At 34.9% G+C, this 20,968-nt stretch overlaps 1 protein-coding gene across 1 annotated transcript; it reads right to left on the reverse strand.

The window, feature by feature from the left end:
- Positions 1-568: 568 nt before the first annotated feature.
- Positions 569-3,767, reverse strand: LOC140875776 (uncharacterized). Its single transcript, XM_073279561.1, has 3 exons — positions 3,511-3,767; positions 3,259-3,364; positions 569-897 (listed from the first exon to the last, which is right to left on the reverse strand). The coding sequence occupies exons 1-3, from the start codon at positions 3,691-3,693 to the stop codon at positions 815-817; spliced, it is 372 nt and encodes a 123-aa protein (XP_073135662.1). The 5' UTR covers positions 3,694-3,767; the 3' UTR covers positions 569-814.
- Between the last annotated feature and the right edge of the window lie 17,201 nt (positions 3,768-20,968).

Below are 20,968 nucleotides of genomic sequence, written 5' to 3' on the forward strand. Positions count from 1 at the left end.
CAACATGGTTCACAGTTTCACCCGAGAGTCTACTCTTGTGCACACCAATGGTTGACATACATAGAGTTCAACTGCACACATTTTTTACAATGTCGAGTTCAATTATATTTCATATGAAAAGGATGAATCTTACTATCTTAGAGAGTTAGAGAGTGCATTGTCTATGTGCACATATGTTATTCTTTTCCCCCCTAAAAATTTGATTAATTCAATGACCAAACCAAAATAACTGATTTTAATTAGATTATTGAGGAAAACTTTCTTTATGTTCGATTTGATCCGAAAAAAATAATAATAATAACAGTTTCGATTCCAGACTATTTGTATAGTCGATTCTTTATTGACTGAATGCTCACCACTAGTAGATAGAGTTATTTCTCTGATTACCCATTCAATAGGAACGTCCTAAAGTTCTGTGCTCACAGGTGATCCCAAGAGGTCTTGATATTTGAATGGGCACGAATGATATGCGGGCATGTATGCGACTATGCATAAATACGCATATGCGCAAACAGATATAGCAAACAAGAACGACGCAACGCAACCAAGCATACACACAGACCAAACATGTTCCACTTTTGCCAAGAAGATCATGTTTCAACTCTTTAAAGATGAAACAAGCAACCACAGGCATGAAATCTTTAGAAATATGCTTGTTAAAGTATAGATAGCATGCTAGGCTCACTCAAAATATACAAGAGTCTTCCACTGATAAAGGGTTTCGAATAATACATACGGAGTGCATGGAGCAGTGTCATTATCACCATTAGCTTCATCAATCACAATCATCTTTCAGTCCATGTTGCTGCACAATTCAGCCAGATTTGAACAAGAGTACTGCTTTGGAATCCAAGTAGAAGTAGACAAAGTGATTTGTCTCATGAGTCACATAAGAACCTGCATGGAAAATGCGGTAAAGACGGTAGGATTACTTAGTGACAGGTGAGCTATGGGGCCCGAAGCCACGAGAAAAGGTTCTAAGAGTAGCTCGTGCATTTACAGAAATATTAGATCATAATGGGTTAAAGACAATGAACATTTGTAGATAGATTTTTGAAAGTAGACAAGTCATAAAAAAACATTGATAATGGTTTAAGTCATTTCATTATGTCGCATCTCATAAGAGGATTCAAAACTCATTGTCGACAGAATGCATAGACGCGATTCGAGAAAAATGCTTAGGATGCAACAAAATAAGAGATAACATATATAGAAATTAAAAGAATACCAGAGTTGAGAAAAGCAAGATTCAAAGATTAATTTATTCTCAATGGAAAAGAACATTAAAGATCGAGAAGCTTATTTGAAGTGCCCTTGAAAAATGATTGGCCTCATATCCAAACTCAAAGTATGGGATGACAAGTCATTCCATTTTGTCATTTTACAGTAAATTTTCACTTTGTATGATAGTATCACTTATTTAATACAAATAAAATAATGGAAAAAAATGCTTTGTCAGTGTAGAGAAGGCATAGAAAATCCCTCCTATATACATTTCTAGACCAACCTATTTAATATAAACATATAAGGTGAGAAGAATGCGTTTGAAATAAAAAAAAAGTTGTCTGTCGCCAAAAAATATTGGTGGTCTAAACGAAAGAAGTGACCAAAAAATTCCCAACTTCAAGATAAAAACTATCACGGTCATTCAGACAAAAGCATCAGTCCTCGCCAATCAACCCCAATATTATGAAATTTGTATCACCTGAGTATCTCCCCAACCCAAGATCCTTAGTCAGTCCACCAGCAGAAAATTTCACATAGTAGCAACTTAGATCGTTCGCCAAACTTTACATTTTTTTTAACCACACACTAAAAGTTCACAAGGTGTGTATCTAGGCTCTAGGTATAACAAAGCCCAATCTCTGCACTTTACATGCAAAACAAGGCTTTCCCTCCTATGAGGCGTGTACCTTGACCTTGAATCATTAGTCATGGTATACTATTAAGGCTAAAGTCCCCTTAACACCATGATGTAGGAATGGTGAATTCAAGATAAAATGCAAGGTAGCTGTCTTTCATTTTCCCTTATAAACCATTGATTATTAGTTTTATTATTGTTCAATAACTTGTAAAGTACATCTCCTTGAATCATGTGTTCAGGCTCTATGAGACGTAATGTGATTTGGCGTCCCTTGCGTCGTCTCTAACCCTATTCCTAATAGTGTTGCTGCCTCATGTCATCAAAATCAAAGAAACTAAAGTCAATCAAGTAAATTCAGTTTGTGGCCAAAAAACTTTAAAAAAATGAAATCCTGAATATCAAAAACATAAGTAGACACATTTAAGAAATTTAAGAATAGCTAGCCAAACCTGATCATCTATATCGCCCACACCTTTTAGTCATCCATAGATTCTAAGAGTATTTAGTAAAGCAATGAAGAGATTATTTTAGATGTACATAAGCATGACGTTCCTTTATGCTAAAAGGAAGTTAAATAACATAACTAGCAGTAGTGGAATGTCAGCCATATTGATCTCATGGGCTTGACGAGGCAATGCAACAGAGATGCCCAAACGTTCAATTGTAGCACCTTTAAGATTTTATCTATCTATTAACTTGTTAAAATGCAGACATAACATGGGGAAAATGTAACCTTCTGCCAGCTCATTTAGGAGGTAACCGGTTAACTACAAAATGTAAGCACTTGCCATGATCACTCAACTCCATCTTAACATTTCCAACTAGGAGAACAAACCTAATGTGCAACAAATAGCCCCAAAAACTAAAATATAAGGAACATTCTCTGACATTATATAACCCTGCGATAGCGTTTCTCAGTACCATATGACAAGAGTAATAACACATAATAGCAGAAACCGCCATTGTAACATTTGACGAATCACATGTGCAACCCATACATCCGCAATAAAACCCAACATCTAGAATGCATTTTGTACAAGCGTGAATATGATCAACGCAACAAACACAAAAAAACCAACAACATTGTCAGATAGGCTTAAACTCCAACATCACCAACACAAAAAAATAAATTCGGAGCGACATAAATTCAAAATTGACGAACACAATAACATAAAAAAAAGAAAGATAAAACTCGATTCTAGTGAAAAAGTTATAATCAAACTACAAACTCAGCCTCTCGTATGTGAGAGAGTTAAAGCCGTAGACATTAACAACAAAAGAATCAACAAATCACGGCCATCAGACATCAAAAACAAAGTTTGAAGCATTCCGGAGATATCCATCCAGAAATAAACATAACAAGGAATGATCACTAAGTAGAATAGTTTGATTACCGAAATTCTTGCCGACAATGCAATGCCAAGTGGGGCCGTGTTTCTTGTCAAACACCTTCTTTATGTTCTCGGCGACATCCTTCTCTACACCATGCTTCTCAAACGCCTGCACACCCATATATACATTCACAAAATCAAACAAATCAAAATACCTCAAACACACAAACGAAACTTAAAGAGAAATGTAAAGGGTCCCTCGTGTTCGATGTTTTATCAAATCTTTTTTGGGCGAACGTGAGAAAAAAAAATTACAGCTATGGCAACGTCCACAGCTTCTTTCTGCATATCCTCCTTCATATCCGCGCTCTTAATGACAATCTTCTTGCCGGAAACTCCCACAGGAATCGACCCAGAAGAAGACAACCGATCGTCGGAGGTTGTCATTGGCGGCGGCGCCAACAGTCGGCCGCCGCTCCTCTTGGACTCCTCGCTCATTTGCTCCTCCAATTGTGAACTTGAGCTTGTTGAGAGGGGTTTAGCTTAGCTAGCGTCTGTGTGAATCAAATACATTTTGTAAAGATATTTAGATCTCACTTAGCTGACTCAATTGGAGTCAAAGTTGAGTCAAATCTTATTGACTCATTGATCGAATAATTTTCCATCAAATTTGTATAAAATATATTATCACCTAAAAACTAATCGACATATTACCTGTAATCATAATCTTAACATATATATATAAAAGAAAAAGTCGAGATCTGTCCCTATGTCTGTATAAATAAAGTATGAATTAATATTTTTATGAACATAATTCGGCAAAAGATTTGTTGCACAAAATTACGTATGAAACCATTTTATTAGAGTATTTACATAAAAAGATGATTCTCAAATTAAAATTTTTGTTCAATTCAAATGTAAACCAAAATTATTTTTTTAAAAAAATGATGATTGATTTATTAACTATAAAAAAAGTATTAATATGCTTTTAGTTTATTGGCATTATTTTGTTTATGGTAACTCCAAATTAACTTAATAATGATGTGTAGATTATCATACGAGAGATCTAAATAACATGACAATTTACTTATTTTAAAAAATCGAGAGATATACAATATATATTGTGATATTTATAATACCACATACTTTTATGAAACTATATCACTAGTCACTAATCAATTTTTTGAAACCAATCTCCAATTCGATTCGATAAAAAATATTATTTTTTTACTGCCAATATGAATCGAATTGATATCCATGATACCATCAAACAAAAGTCATACTCATTTATAATAGAGATAACTTCTTCTTCATTATTAATCTTTTATTTTTTTTTTTTTGCTATATTTTTTATATTTATAATTTTATTTTGGAATATTGAACCGAATTTTTTTAGAATATCTTCTCGTAGAAGGAAAGTTTGATATTCGATATTTTTTGTTCAGTTAGAGGGAAAATTTATGGTTCAATCCTATATGTTTGACTTTTTTCCCGGTTCGGTCTCAAATATTTTGATGTTTTCGGTTTAGTCTTAAACCTTTCAAAAATTAGCCCGAGTTATTCTTTCCGTAAATTTAATGTTAAAATTAACTTAGAAAAGACTCGATTTAATTCCAGATAATTGACTCCATTCTTGGACGTTTGGTCTCAAATGGTTCAGATTTTCCGATTTAGTCATAAATGTTCGCACATTTTGACCGAGTTGGTTCTTCCATCAATTTTAACCGAGTTGACCTAAAATGACTCAATTAAAAAAGATCAATTTATCAACATCAACAGTTACAAACTTTTATTTAATTTATTACTCTTTTTTTTTTTCATAAAAAGCAAAATTATAAGAAAATTCCTAGTTGAACAAATTGAAATCTTAATTCTGAAAAAATTTCAATGGCAAGATAAAAAATAATAATCGACGAACAAGAATATTAAATTCAACCAAATAACGACACATCCAGAAAAAGTGATTTTTTATTTTAATTTTTTTGAAAAACCCTAAATTTAAATTTCTATAGAAATGTCGGAGTCCGAAAACAAGAAAATGTGTTTAGCATGAGAGAGAAATCCGAAGTTACCTGATAAAGATAATCGTGTGAAACAGCGCCAATTTCATTCTCAAGGTTGAGCCAAATTTCTAAGTGTGATAGCAACGAGAAAGAAAAAAAATTCCCTGCTGGAATTGGATTGTAGGAATTGGATTGTAAATTAGCACATCTAATTTGAGCTTTGGGGATTTTAGTGGTATGTATGTCACGTATCATGTTTAAAGTTAGTTTTAACCATTACATGGACAAAATGACCAATACGATCAAAATTTGTAAACGTTTTGGACTAAAACATCAACGCCAATCCAAATCCCCGCTAGAATTGGATTGTTTGTTGTTTGTTTGTGGGCAAGATTTCAGGTCAATCCAAAGCACTCTCACTACTTAACTTCCAAACGTATATTGAAACATCTCAAAGGGACCCCAAATTTTGGGCTATGGTATGCTAAGGACAACTCGTTCAACCTAGTGGGATATTCAGATGAAGACTATACTGTTGCAAACTAGATAGGAAGAGCACAAGTAGATCCTGCCAATTCTTAGGAGATCGAATGATCTCATGGTTTAACAAGAAGCATACATCCATCCCTACTTCCATGACTAAGGCCGAGTACTTAGCTGCTGGGATTTGATGTGCTTAACTGCTTTGGATTCAACAACAGTTGAGATACTAAAGATTGAGGCCAAAGAGTCACCTATTTTTTGTGACAACATGAGCACTATAGCAATCACCTACAATTAAATTATTTACTTTAGGACGAAGCACATTGATTTCGGGAATCACTTCATTAGATATCATACATTGAAGAAGGATATTTTCTTGGAATATGTCTCAACTAATCAACAAGCCACAGACATTTTCACAAAGTCACTCCCTGAGACTAAGTTTTCTTACTCTAGAAATGTTCTAGGACTTATTGATTTGTCATAGATGCATTCATTTAAGGGGACATCGAGTTTTCAAACGAACAACTGATAAGATAATAGTCAGTTGCCCTTGAGCTCGACTGATCAAGTTGACTAAGCTCTTGGCTCAACTGATCTTATCAAATAGTTGACCAAAAGTTTGACCCGGTTGTTTTTCTAAATTAAATCAAACCGTGACTGATGATTTGAAACTTTTTAAATTTTATTTTTATTAGACATTAGTCATATTTAGTTCTACTTTTGAAAATCAATTGACTTACTTTATTTTGAATGTTTCAAATACCCACTGACTGACTGTCACGTGTCTATGTCAGGGGAAATTCAAATCGTCACAGTACACACGTACCAAATTTCACACACTTGATCTTTTTCATCACACCCTTAGCAATTACAAAGCAATTACAAATCAATTTTTTCATACTTCAGCTTTCTAAACCCTAACATTCACCTAATTTCACTCTCTTTTCAGAACTATCTCAATGGCATCTTCATCTCAGCTCGCTTATCTCATGAATGCTATCTCTGTGGATTTATCCAGCCCTAGTCAAGATTTTCATGCTCCTAGAGACTTCTGGTCTTCTTAAATTTTTATCCATTGAGAATATTGACTATTACAAGGAAGATCTTCTGAAGCTGTATCTCAACTGTTCCGTAAATGTTGATGGAGAACTGGTGATGGAATTACTAGGTCCTCGACTTGTTGTCCCATAGACTTACTTTGTTGAACTCTTCTCGTTACCACGTGAAGGCATACAAATCTGTTTGAGATACCAGCTGCAGATGTTGTAGAAATGCGGACCTTATTCTCTGCAACTAGTCAACCAGTTAAGCTATCGGGGGCAAAAAAGGATCTTAAGTTGGAATATCAAGTCTTGGCTGACATGGAAGCCAAAGGAATATTGGAAAAAGCTGGATCCTTCAATATCTTCTTGGCTATGATGTTCCCAGGGAAGCAATCCTTTGGTTTTTCTCTTTAGATGAAGTCAATCATTTAGCCAAGTCCAAGCGACTGAAAACTAGCAATATTGTGTCTCTGGGGCTAAGGGACAACTTTCTACTTCAACTAAGGAGGCGACAACTGAAGAATCCTGAGTGCAGGCTTACAAAGCTGCCAAGCTGGTCAAAAAAGATAATCTTGCTACTCCAAAAAGTCTAGGATAAGAAGAAGACTGATCACTCATGAGAGTGAAGATGATCAACCAGATGATGTTAAAATTCAACCTCTAAAGAAGAAGCAAAGGACCACCCGCACCAAGCTTACTTCTTCTACAACCAAGTTGATTCCCATTGGCAGGGAGCTGGTTTTAGTGGAGACTTCTCATATACAAGAGATGACTGGAGTAGTCGAGGTTCCTCCATTAGTTTCTCAAGTGGTTGAACCAAGCTCCAAATCCAAAAGGAAAGGGAAAAGTAATAAAATACACTTTTTTGCTCTGTTCCAGCTTGTGAAAGCACCAACTATTCTATCGAGACCTCGTCCAGTAGGTCCACTCATTCGAGATAGCATGGAGCACACCTGGTCAAGGTTGAACTTGACTGAAGATTTTGAGTCAAGGAAACCATCAGCAATTCAAACTCAAATCGATCTTTTATTTGATAAAATCAATGAGTTTTCTAAGAAGTATGTAGCTGCTTTCGATGAATGGTATAGCTTTAGAAATCTAGTCTTGGCTAGAAAACTAAAGAGATCCGAGAAGTTGAAGAGGTTCATAATGCTTGAGCAATTGATTCTATCTGATTTAAAGTATCTTAAGATTAGTCAAGAAATGGAACGACGATAATATTTCTTTGATTTGATGAAGATTAGAAGACTGAAATCCATCTCAGAACCCCAATAGAAGTATGATCCGACAAGTTCAAACGTTTTTGCTGATCATGCTATTTTTAGTCAACTGACATGGATTTGAGCAGTCTTCAACAAAAGGTCAGGTTTTGGGAAACTGATCATGAACTCCACATTCCCATTCCTCACCATAGTTCGAAGAAGAAGAAATCAAGAAAACAGGCAATTGAGATTGACCGAGTCGAGGTGACTAGTGACCCATCTAAGCTAACTGAAGGGGCACAAGGTTCAGTCGAGCCTGAGCCAGTTATCAACCCGAAGAATCGGTTGACTCATCCTCTCGAGGATGTTTCTCTTCTTAATATTGATTCTGTTTCAAAGAAATTCACTACTAAATTGAAAAGGATGCAATTGATCATAATGGTCAAATGGAGATGAATTGAGGAAGGACCCTGAATGTTCAAGGAGCATGAACCACTGATTGAGATGCTATATGAAGATGAAGCCACTTCTTGGGAGCTGATTGATTTAACTTCCAAGCTGCATCAATCAAGTATTGAACCAAAAATTGAATTGTTAGATGAAAAATAGACTGACAAAATAGAGGAATCTGAACAAGATCAGGAATATTCAAAAGTTGAGCAACAAATGGAAATTGAAATACAAAAACGCCACCGAGTCTGGAAAATAACATCAAGATTCACAAGTTGAACAAGCTGAGCCTTAGAAGGAAAATGGAATAAAAGAGGAGAGAACTACTGACATAGCAGATACTCCTGAAACTGAGCAGATAGAAAAACAACCTGAGACTAAGATTGAGACTTTCTCAGCTGAGGTTGAAACTGATGCACTCATTCTACAACGAGGCAAAGATCTTTCTAAATCCAGTTCTGGGAAGTCAGGCCTTTTAAGGATAGCTGCTGAAGTTAACTGATGAAGAATTTATTGAAAAAGAGTCTGTGCATGATCTAAACTCGATGCTGGACAACATTGAAGGCAGTCTCTGTGTTCTGACTTCAAATATCTTAGCCATTCGGGGAGATCTATCCCAAAATATTGTTCATGTCAATAGTCTCCATGACTTCTTGACCGCTGAAGTGCTAAAAATTCAAATTCAGTTATCTCATTTCTTCAACATGACTGCTGCTTCTCTTCTACAATTGATACAATCACAACAAGACATTTATAATAAAGTCAATTTCTTGACTGCTGATGTTCACTCTATGAAGAGCACCATGACCGAAGCATCAACAGCCCGGATTTCATCAGTCTCAAATGTGGTTCAACAAATTTTGATTGCTATATCTCTACCAGGAACTTATCAACCTAAAGGAGGCCATCAGGGCTCTCAGGGTAGTGGCAGTTCCAGTTCAAGCCATTGGGGTCATACTTCTCACACCAATACATATTCAAGGAGATAGAAGACTGATTTTATTATTTTATCTCTACCAGGAACTGATCAACCTAAAGGAGGCCATTGGAATTCTTATTTTATCTACAAAAAACTAGTTTGTTTTTCAAAAAGGGGGAAGTAAAGCAGAGTAAGACATAACAGTTAAAGAAATTCAGTCGAGAAACAAACATACATTAATTTTTGCCTAAATAACTTAAACCTTAATTTTGTCACACACCAAAAAGTAAAATTTTTGGAGAATCAATTATCGAGTTTTGGTGTTAAACGAAATAATTAAAGGAAAAAAATAAAATACTAATTTAAATAACTCAATTGGACGATCTTAGAATACTAAATGAGAGTTACTGAACTGGACATTCTATTGAAGTCAGTGAACTGGTCTTTGCACCACAACTGGACTTACTCAACAGGACTAGAAGACTGAAATCTTCAAGGAAACCAAAACTGGATAGTCAAGAATTTTACGTCTGAATACAATGACTGATCATAGAACCGTGTGTATGAATATTTCAAGGTTTCGGTGTTGACAAAATGAATAGGAAAAAATCTCGAAGTAAATTGAAATTGACCTCGAGCTAAACTGAAGACGTATACTGGACATATTCACACCCAAACTGAAATGCTACCTAAACTGAGTTGACTTTGACCAGAGCCTAACTGAAGACATCAATTGATCAAGAAAACCAGACTGAGCTTACTAACTAAACTATATTCAGTTTGGGGAACTAAATTGAATCAGTCTACCACAACCTAGACTGAACCCACAACATCAGTCTACCTCTTACGGATAGAGTTTCTTGTACATAGATGACGCCGCAAAGCCACAGAGCCACATTGTACCTTCACGTCAGAATAATATGATGCTTCAGAATGGATACACCTTGAATTAAAGTAGTTGTTACAATCCATGCCTATATATAGAAGATAAAGATCATTTGAATACATAGAGAGTCGCACATACACAGAGAGACACACAGAGACAGATAAAATCGCACACAACATCTCTATGCATCTAAATTCAATCAAGAGCTTCAACTGAATAAAATTGATCAAGCACACGGACAAAGATATATTTGATCAAGTGTAAGATCACATTGTGCCAAAACTTATCGAGTTATAAACTCTGTAATAGATCAGTTAGTGAACTGTCAAGCGCTACTTTTGTAACAAGAATCATTTGAGGACTAAGCTCTTGAGATTGAGCCTAGGAGTTCTGAGATAGGCAGTTGGGTAAGCCCTAATCTTGGATCGGATTGTTGCAAAGTTTTGTAATAGTCAAAGTCTTTTAGAGTGAATACTTTCGTGCTGGAAAAAGGGGTGACGTGAGAGATTTTAGCTCCAAACATCCATAAACAAATACTTGTGTTCTTAATTTTAGTTTTACACACATTTTAGTCGAGCACACTCATTTTCACCCAAATTCAGTCTGGTCATTTGATATAAGTTCTAATCTGTTAGTTGGCATCTTTCCGCACATATTATTTATTTTCCAATTAATATCGACATACGAATAAGGAATCAGTTCAGTTGACCAACCTTAACTGAACTCAGTTTAGCATCTTTGGTGTTCAACTACGACATTACTTCAGTATAGGAAGACCACATACCCCTTCAACCCGATCCTAACATGTGGTATCATAGAGATGTCCCTTCTCATCTCTGAACATATTTCAAATGGCTACTCTGAGTGAGATCGCCAAGAGATTTTGGTACGCCACTGTGGACAACTACACTACCAAGATTGTTGAGACATGTTCTACGACTAAGAATATTTGGCAGTAGTTTATCAAGCTAGGTGATGAGGAGATGAAGACTAAGGAGAGCAGGAGTCCATTGATTAAACCTACTGAAGAACCCTGTTTCTCAGATATATCCCCAAGCTTCACTGATATAGATGAATACAGTTGCTTCATGGCTCATGATGATCAATCTTTCATCAATGAACAAACATCCAAACATCCTTCTACCAGTGGACAGGTATTCGACTTTAACTCAAATGAATTTTCACAAGAAGAGTTAGTCAATGCACTACACGAAATGGTTGATGAGTACCAAAGACTGTGCTTAGCATTTGAGAAATTCAAAATAAAGCAAAAGGATCTGTCGGACACCTCAACTAAGCCTAGTTGGGAACATTCAATCGAGAAGATCAGTCTAGAGGCAGAGATTGCTAAGCTTAAGACTGAAAATGGCGAGCTACAAGTTGAAATTCAGCAGTTAAAATCAGTTTTGAGGCTGAATGAGATACAAGTTGAAATTTGAGGCTGACTGAACTGATTCAAACTTGAAATAAGTCCTCAGTTTTGTTAACTGAGATGCAAGAGTCACAAAAGCCTATTGGAGACAAAACTGGTTTCAGCTTTGTTAACAAGGACTGCATTGCTGAGTCAAGTACTCAACTAAAACTGGATATGTGCAAAGAAACATATATTCACTTTGTTAAATATAGTTTTGTACATGAACAAAGTAATCTCAACCTTCAAGATGACAAATCTGTGGAATCTAAGAACAATGGTCGGAAGTTTCAAATTCGATATGTGCCACAGAGCTCTTGTGCAAGACAAGACTGCAAAACCAGTCAAGTCCAACACATATCAATGATTGAAAAACACAAACATAGACCTAATGGAAGACAAGTTCAAAGAAGATACATACTAGATCATGTTGTAGGAAGGACGAAATCACACAGTGCACCAAAATCATATCAAGCATGCATACAAATGCATCATTCACACACACCTATTTATGCACAAGCCAAAAGGAAAACTTCCAGTGGTCGACCAGTTAGGTTGATCCAATATGGATTCATAAGGGGCTAATCCACCGAGGATCCACAAAGACTTGGGTACCATAGTCTAGTTTGATTTTGTGCTTGCAGGTGAAAGGAAATTGAAGAATTCAAAAATCAGTTTGACATGAGTACATTGATCAACTGAAGAGACAAACTGATACCTCACTCTGGTTTAAAGACAACTTTTTCAACAAAATTATTAAGAGTCATCAGTTTATCTTTGCAACCACCCTCACAAGCTCAACAAATCTTATAGACAAAATATTAAAGAAAAACCAATTAAAGGGGAAATTCAGTAGCAGTTTGGCACTCGAACTGATTATCAAGCCTAGAAAGATGAAGCTTTCTAATCTAGTTCTCACAATTAGAATCTTGTGAGAAATCACCTTTTAAGGAGGAACACTAGTAGATGTTAAAGAGAAACAGTTTATGATGAACATCAAATGGAACATCAATTGGGGCACACTTCAACTGATCAAGATGCAACGACTTATAACTAAGACTTCTTATTCTTATTCTTATTCTTATCTTTTATTTTAAGAATCATTGTTTTTAGCCTATATTGATATGCTATGTTGAATTTTAGTCATCGATAAATATTAAAATAATGTTTCGCATGGACTAAAATAAAATTAACATAATAAAACTGAAATAGATTTTATTCATAATTGATATATTAGAATGTCTATTTCCCATTTAACCACCATCCTTCAATAGCTCATTCAGACACTCAGTTCACTCTCAGGTGTCTCCAAAAATTCTGGAGAAGATGAGATCATGCTTATAGTATGTAGCTTCTTCATAAGCATCGTTATGAAAACACCGCCGGAGTTGAAGATGTTCTTAGACTTGGATGTACCAAGCTGTTGTTTGTACTTCATTTCTATTCTAGCAAGTCTTCTGTCTTCTGTTTTTTCTCTTGGCAGGATAGGTGCAGCTCTGTATGACTGCAACTCTTCTATCTTGAACTTAATGGACATTGTCTTCAGAAAGAAAATAGTCTCATTCTCATTCTTTGTTCTTTCCAATGCGATTGTATCTTGAGACTTCAACAAGTATTTTTCTTGAACATTTGGAGAAGATCCAGCAGAATTCATTGTTTTCACCATTAATTTCTTCTTATTTGAATTGATAATATTTCTCTGAGATAGAGTGTGCTTAAATTCAGAAAATCATGTTGTTTTTATATATGAACTTGGAGAATGTGTAGTCGCATGTCTATCCATCGCCCATTATGTTTTTTCACCACTTATCATGTCTTTACAAGTATCAGATAAATTCAAAAGGACACAATATTTACATGTAAAAGTATGGAAACTCGGTCAAAAAAATCAAAAAATCAGCTGAGTTCTGAAGTTGTAAAAGTATTTTAAAAAGTGACATGTTCGCTAGCAAAAGGGAAAATTGTTAAGAGTTGAAAAGCATAAGAGCATACTGAAGATCAGTATTATATCAAGTTTAAAAGCTAAACTGAACATCATAGGTCAACTGAAGGTCAGACAAGTACTGAAGAATTCAAGTTTTCGAAGATTTCAAGATTTAATTTTGCCCAAAGATGGAGTTACATGCTAAGGTTTTATCAACATCAAAAAGGGGAAATTGTTGGAATATTTCAAGGTTTCGGTGTTGACAAAACAAATAGGCAAAATCTCAAAATAAACTGAATTTGTTCACAAGCTAAACTGAAGACGTAAACTGGACATGTTCACAACCATATGATAGGTATCATTTTTTACGTGTTTTATTGCGTCGTTTATATTTGATTTGCATGATTTTGTGCTGTTAATGTCATTCATGTTTATTAATTGAGTACTTGTTGCATAATGATCTCTATTCATGATAAATTTGATTTGTAGGTAAAAAGTGTCAAAAACATGAACTCCAGTGGTGAAGCAAAAATTTGGACAGCAAAGGGTCAGGCTCCAGCAGTCAAATCTTGCGCTTGAGCGCGCCTGTGCAAGGAAAAAAGTCGGGACAGAAGTATAGTGCGCTCGAGCGGTCACATTTTGCGCTCGAGCGCGATCGTGATATGGAAATTTCTGCACATAATTTACGGGCCGAAACAACAAGGATTGATGGGCTTTTGGACTCATATAAAAGATTAAAAACCTACAATAGACAAGAGATTGGAGGAAGTAGTAGCCGCCATCAAGGAGAAAAACAGAAGAAGAGGGAGACGCAACGTGAGGAACTCTAGAAAGAACAAGAACTATAGAGAAGTGATTCTCTTCTTTTAATTTCTTCTTAGATTACTTTTGTTTGTTGGGATTTAGGGGATCCTACAACCAAAACTATGTTTTGATTTCTTCTTGAAGATTGAATTTGGTTTTTATGCATTCTTGATTATATTATTGTGTTATTGAATCTTTGGAGATTGATCAACTTCAAAGTGATTTTATATGTTATAATTGATACCAAAAAGAGATTTTATAACATGATATAATAATATAATCTATGGATCTATAACTTGCATAGATATATGAGGTTGAGTGCATGTTGATAGTCATAGTCCAATAGGTCAAAAGCTAGAGGATTCCATGGTTCATTAATGCGATTGCAATTGTTAAATGACACAAGGACACTTGGTTATTGCATTTTGGCAATTAGATTAATATAGCTCGACCGAGTATATTTGTAGATTAGGAAATTCCTTCAAAAGCATGGCTAGAGAATTGAAATTCAATCATTAGAGAAGATTAAGGGGGAGGTGGACCAAGATCCTAACAATCGTTTATTTATTTTTTGAAATTTATTTATTTATTTTTCTTTGTTTTATTCTTTTTTTAGTTTATTAATTTATTTTTTATCTCCTGTTAATTAACTAAAGAATTATACTTGAGGTGAATTTGTCGTACATCAATCTCTGTGGGACGATACTCGTACTTAGTACACTATATTATTATTTGACTCGTGCACTTGCGATTTATTCGAGCTTAATTGATAGATATATTTGAGTTGATTTTTCGTGGTAGTATTTTTTCGATCAAGTTTTTGGCGCCATTTCCAAGGATTGCAATTGAAAATTTTTATTTTTTGTTATTTTCTTTATTTTATTTTATTTTATATTTATTTATTCTATTTTATTTCTGCATGATCTACCATTTTTTATTTTTAATTTAGCAGGAATTCTTCTTGTGCAATAATTCGAGATGTTCCATCAGCAAGTATTCACAAGCTTTACCCAACAACACGGAGAGCCATTCTATGCAGTGTGGGTGAGATTCAATAATTTAGCAAAAAACTTCCAAGATCATGATTTTTCTAACTATTCTCTCCTAAAATTCTTTCTTAATGGTTTGGATGAAGTGACAAGAAGATGGTTAATCAATGGAGCTTTGACAACCGGTAGTCTATTATTTTGCCGAGATGATGATAGTGTGATACACATGTTGGATGATATGTCAGAATTTGATTACCACCGGTATTGGGATCTTTCACCATAGATTCGGAGCTACCAATACCCACAAGAAACTCATTACCCAGATTTTACAGACCAACCGTTTGAGCACCAAGAAGATGAGGTATATTGTTCTCAATCGATCTTACTTCCACTAGAAGATATGGTGAAAAAGTATGTGGCATTGACTGAGGCAGCCATATAAAATCAAAATAATTGTCGGCATCACCTTGTGGAGAAAATAGAGAATATAAAGAGATCAATTCTCCATGAACGCCGATAACATGAAGTGAGGCAAGATACTCAAGCAATGATCCATCAAATTTGGTTTGATGACGATGACTCAGACCAACAACATTGTGAGAGAGATTCACACAATGTTGAATATTTAGAGATGTTTGAGCCTTCTCTTCATATTTAACTTCAGTCGAAAGATGTTTTGAAAGAAATAGTGCATGGAAATATGTCGCCAATCAAGTTGGAGGATGACGGAGTTCAAGAGGCTATCGATTTGAGCTTATCGGTAGTATTATCATACACACATCCCCAAGACCCTTCCACTCCTTCAACACCAGTTTCACATGATTTTGTTCTCCACGAGCCAATAGAGATGTTTTCTTCCCATGTTTATCATTCATTATGGAGTGTTGTTGAGGTGACGAGCTTAAAATGTATACATCTAGCCAAGTTTGAGGGAATATGGAACAAAGACTCATTTGTGGTGTCATATGAAACTTGCTTTGGGCGTCAACCGCTCTTTGATGAGTTCTTCTGAGGGTCAAGATGAAGACTGAAAATCAGGCGCTACTTGGGAGGCAACCCAAGATTTTTACTTTATTTTATTTTGCTTATTTAATTTTGGTTTTCATCTAGCTTTTGTTTTGAATTGAGTTGATCATGTTTAATCCCTAAATTTTTGGATTTTCAAGGTTAATATATGGAAAATTGATGGCCTAATAAATTTGGAGCAGCTGCAAAAGATGGATATACACCACCACTATGAGGACGACGATTGATTAGGGGAGTTTTCTGTTTCAATGTTTTTATTGTTTTTGTATGCGTTGTGTGTTTTCTTCTTTCGTGCATTATCTATAGTTGTGTTGATGTTTTGTATTGGGAACAATGCAAGGTTTTAGTATGCGGAGGGGGAGTAATTTTTTAAATTTTGTGTTTAGTTTTTCTTTTGTGCTTGCATAAGATCATGTCGAGTTCTTTGCACTGAATTCGGATGACAACATGGTATCCTATGAAGAAGATGAAAAAATGACACATAATAGAGAATATTTGAAAAAAAAATTTACCCTTTAATTGAATTTGGAAACCTTGGATTGCACTATGAATATCTTTATGCACAATAGTTCAACTAGTGAATAGCGAACTCATAATGTAATCATGTGATTTTTTATTACATTGTAGTAGCACACTCATGATCTCGACGTAATTTTGTTTTTTACACTCTACTTGATCTCCCCACAAAAATTCAAAATTTGAAGTACTCTCATCAAGATATAAAATGTTTCAACCCTTCGAGCTCACAAAAAAATAGATTGTTTTATATATGCACCACTGAAAAAAAGATTTCTTGTAAGAATAAATCAAACAATGAGAATTAAGTAAAAAAAAAAAAAGAGATGTAAGGTGAGGGGAGACGTTGGAGATGGGGATTGAATCCTAATCTAACCAAATCCAAGGTTAGATATCTGGGAGAATGTATGGAGTTGAAGTAAGCCCGGTGCTGATTCCGACGGTGCATGAAAAATTTATTGATCACTCATAATCATTGTCAATCTCCAAATTCCAACCTTGATACGTATTTATCCATGATCTCATTCTTTAAAAGTACGAGGGATGTGTAATACTAGATGTAACTAGGTGGAACAGGGTACATGAGAGGGAAATTTGCACCGATGTGTCAATTAGGTCATTTTGCATTTATGTAAACGGATTCCACTTGAGATGCATGACACTGGAGCAACTTCACACACACACATTGCACGCTCAATCCAATGGTATAGTATGAAAATCTTAAGGGTGTTTCTATTGGTTAGTAAATGTTTCTGATTTATTTGAGGCTCGAAAACTAGCCATGATATCATCTGCATTCTTGTATTTTATCATCATGGGTCTTAGTTGTTTTCTTTTTGTAACCTTTTTAGCTCGAAGGCGAGCAAAAGTTTAGTATGGGGAGGTTGATATTTATCGTTTTTATGTGTTTTATTGCGTCATTTTTCATACGTATCTCTATTCATGATAAATTTTAATTTGTAGGTAAAAAGTGGCAAAAATATGAACTCCAGTGGTGAAGCAAAAATCTGGACAGCAAGGGGTCAGGCTCCAGCCATTAAATCTTGTGCTCCAGCCATCAAATATTGTGCTTCAGCCGTCAAATATTGCACTCGAGCATGTGTGTGCAAGGAAAATATTCGGGACAGAAGTATGGTGCGCTCGAGCGGTCACATTCTGCGTTCGAGCGCGATCGCCATATGGAAATTTTTGCACATAATTCACGGGCCGAAACAACAAGGATTGATGGGCTTTTGGACTCATATAAAAGATTAAAAACCTACAAGAGACAAGATATTGGAGGAAGGATTTGTTGCCATCAAGGAGAAGAACGGGAGAATAGGGAGACGCAACGTGAAGAACTCAAGAAAAAACAAGAACTGCAGAGAAGCGATTCTCTTCTTTTAATTTCTTAGATTACTTTTGTTTGTTGGGATTTAGGGGATCCTACCCCCAAAACTATCTTTTGATTTCTTCTTGAAGATTGAATTTAGTTTTATGCATTCTTGATTATATTATTGTGTTTATTGAATCTTTGGAGATTGATCAAATTCGAAGTGATTTTATATGTTATAATTGATACCGAAAGAAGATTTTATAATGTGATATAATAATATAATCCATGGATCTATAACTTGTATAGATATATGAGGTTGAGTACATGTTGATAGTCATAGTCCAATAGGTCGTAAGCTAGAGGATTCCATGGTTCATTAATGCGACTGCAATTGCTAAATGACACAAGGACACTTGGTTATTGAATTTTGGAAATTAGATTTATATAGCTCGACAGAGTATATTTGTAGATTAGAAAATTCCATCAAAAGCATGGCTTGATAACTAAAATTCAATCGTTAGAGAAGATTAAGGGGTAGGTGAACCGAGATCCTAACAATCGTTTATTTATTTTATGAACTTAATCTATTTATTTTTCTTTTGTTTCATCCTTTTATTTTAGTTTATTAATTTATTTTCTATCTCGTGTTAATTAACTAAAGAATTATACTTAAGGTGAATTTGTCGTACAAAAATCTCTGTGAGATGATACTCGTACTTAGTACACTATATTATTACTTGATTCGTGCACTTGCGATTTATTCGAGCTTAATTGATAGATATATTTGAGTTGATTTTTCGTGGTAGTATTTGCTTGACCACCATATTGAAGTGTTACCTAAACTGAGTTGACTTTGGCCATAGCTTAACTAAAGACATCAAGTGATCAAGATAACCAGACTGATCTTACTAACTAAACTGCATTCAGTTTAGGAACAAAAATGAATCAGTCTACCACAAACTAGACTGATTGCGGATAGAGTTTCTCATACATAGCTGATGTTTCAAAGCCATAGAGCCACAGTGTACTTTCGTGTCAGGATAATACGATGCTGCAGAATGGATACAATTTGAATTAAAGGAGTCGTTACAATCCATGACTATATATAAAAGATAAAGATCAGTTGAATACATACAGACTCGCGCATACACAGAGAGACACATAGAGACAGAGAAAATTGCACGCAACAATTGTAGGCATCTGTAGTAACCCAAGTTCCATTTTACATGTTATAAAATGACATATAATTTTAAATGTAGCAAAACATGATTAAGGAATCATTATTTGGTGGAAATAAGTAGAAAATCAGCTCGAAAACGTCCAAAAATGGTAGAGAGGGTCCCGGGGGCCTTAGACAGTTCGAAAACAGGCAAACCAATTCGGAAGGAGCGAAGAAGTTTGGAGTTTCCGTACCAGTTTGGACCTTCCAAACTTAGCAGAAACCAGGTGTCAAGTTGGATCGTGCAAGTGACAATTCGGAACTTCCAATACCAGTTCGGAGCTTCCGAACTCCCCTATAGCCTAAGGTGTCAAAATTATCTCTACACATGGAATTCATGCGCAAATCGGAGTGTTCTGGGTTATACTATCGAGGGTCGGGCACTAGCAAGTGCTACGGAGCTTGTAGTGAGCTGTTGTTGGGTCCTGCCTTCGACATCAGTGGGCTGAAAATAGATGCAGGTATAAGTCTACTCTTAATATCTATTGGGAGTAGCCATTAGTCTAGTTAAGGCTTTTTTTCATAAGTTATAATGATATGACATTGTCTTGACTCGTAGGCTTGGATTGTAGATAGTTGTTCTGCTAGGCCAGTGAGTTGACGTACGTAAGTACATACTGAGATAGCCAGCAGAGTATGAATGTTTATGTGTTGCATTATTATCTGTCATGAGATGCATGATATTATAATGTTCATGATTTGTATGCGGTATTGGCGTATCATGTTGAGCATGTTATCCTTTCCAGATAGCCAGTTGTTTCTAAGGTCACTCAGCCCTAGGGTTTTTGTCTTTTACAATTGGGTACCGTGTGACACCAACTGGACCAACAGGGCAACATGTGTGGTTTACCTAGGATGGTGATAGTCCAAGATCGGGTTCAGTATGTATGGCACCCACTGAATATTCGGAGCAGCATGCACATACTAGAGGCGTCTATGTTCTGAGCATGTTATTCCAAATTGGGAAAAGTACACTTTTGGTCATGTAATTTGCATATTTTTTATTTTTGGTCCTGTTAAAAATAAATTTTCAACTTTAGTCCTGTAACTTGCATTCTTTTTTTCATTTTTGGTCCTATTAACTTTGAATTCGCATTTTTAGTCCTGTAACTTTCATGATTTTTTTACTTTAAGTCCTGTTAACATTGAATTTACAATTTTAGTCCAGTAAATTGCATTTGTTTTCATTTTTAGTCTCTTTTACATTGAATTTTCATTTTTTTTAATATTGTAACTTTCATATATTTTTATTTTTAGTTATATTATCGATGAATTTATATTTTTAATTCAATAAATTTCATACTTTTTATATTTTTAATCATAATATATTATTATTTAAATATTTTAAACTTTTAAAATTTAAATGAATTAAATAAAAAATTCAACTAAAATTATTCAAAAAAACTTTACACTTATAAATATCAACTTATAAAATACATAATATAAATAAAACTATTAATCTAATGTTAATCATGTTTTTTTGGGTTTAGTTTTGATATATAATATGAAATCAAAAACTAAACAAAAAAAATGATTCATTTAGATTAATAGTTTTATTTATATTAAGCATTTTATAAGAT

This window comes from Henckelia pumila, chromosome 1 (genome assembly GCF_033568475.1).
Source record: "Henckelia pumila isolate YLH828 chromosome 1, ASM3356847v2, whole genome shotgun sequence".
Lineage (NCBI taxonomy): Eukaryota > Viridiplantae > Streptophyta > Magnoliopsida > Lamiales > Gesneriaceae > Henckelia > Henckelia pumila.

Coding starts and splice junctions, on each gene's coding strand:
- LOC140875776 (XM_073279561.1), bottom strand. CDS start 3,693: ATGAGCGAGGAGTCCAAGAGGAGCGGCGGCCGACTGTTGGCGCCGCCG. Junction 3,365..3,510: donor CTGTGGACGTTGCCATAGCT/GTAATTTTTTTT, acceptor ATGGGTGTGCAG/GCGTTTGAGAAGCATGGTGT. Junction 898..3,258: donor CATTGTCGGCAAGAATTTCG/GTAATCAAACTA, acceptor TTTTCCATGCAG/GTTCTTATGTGACTCATGAG.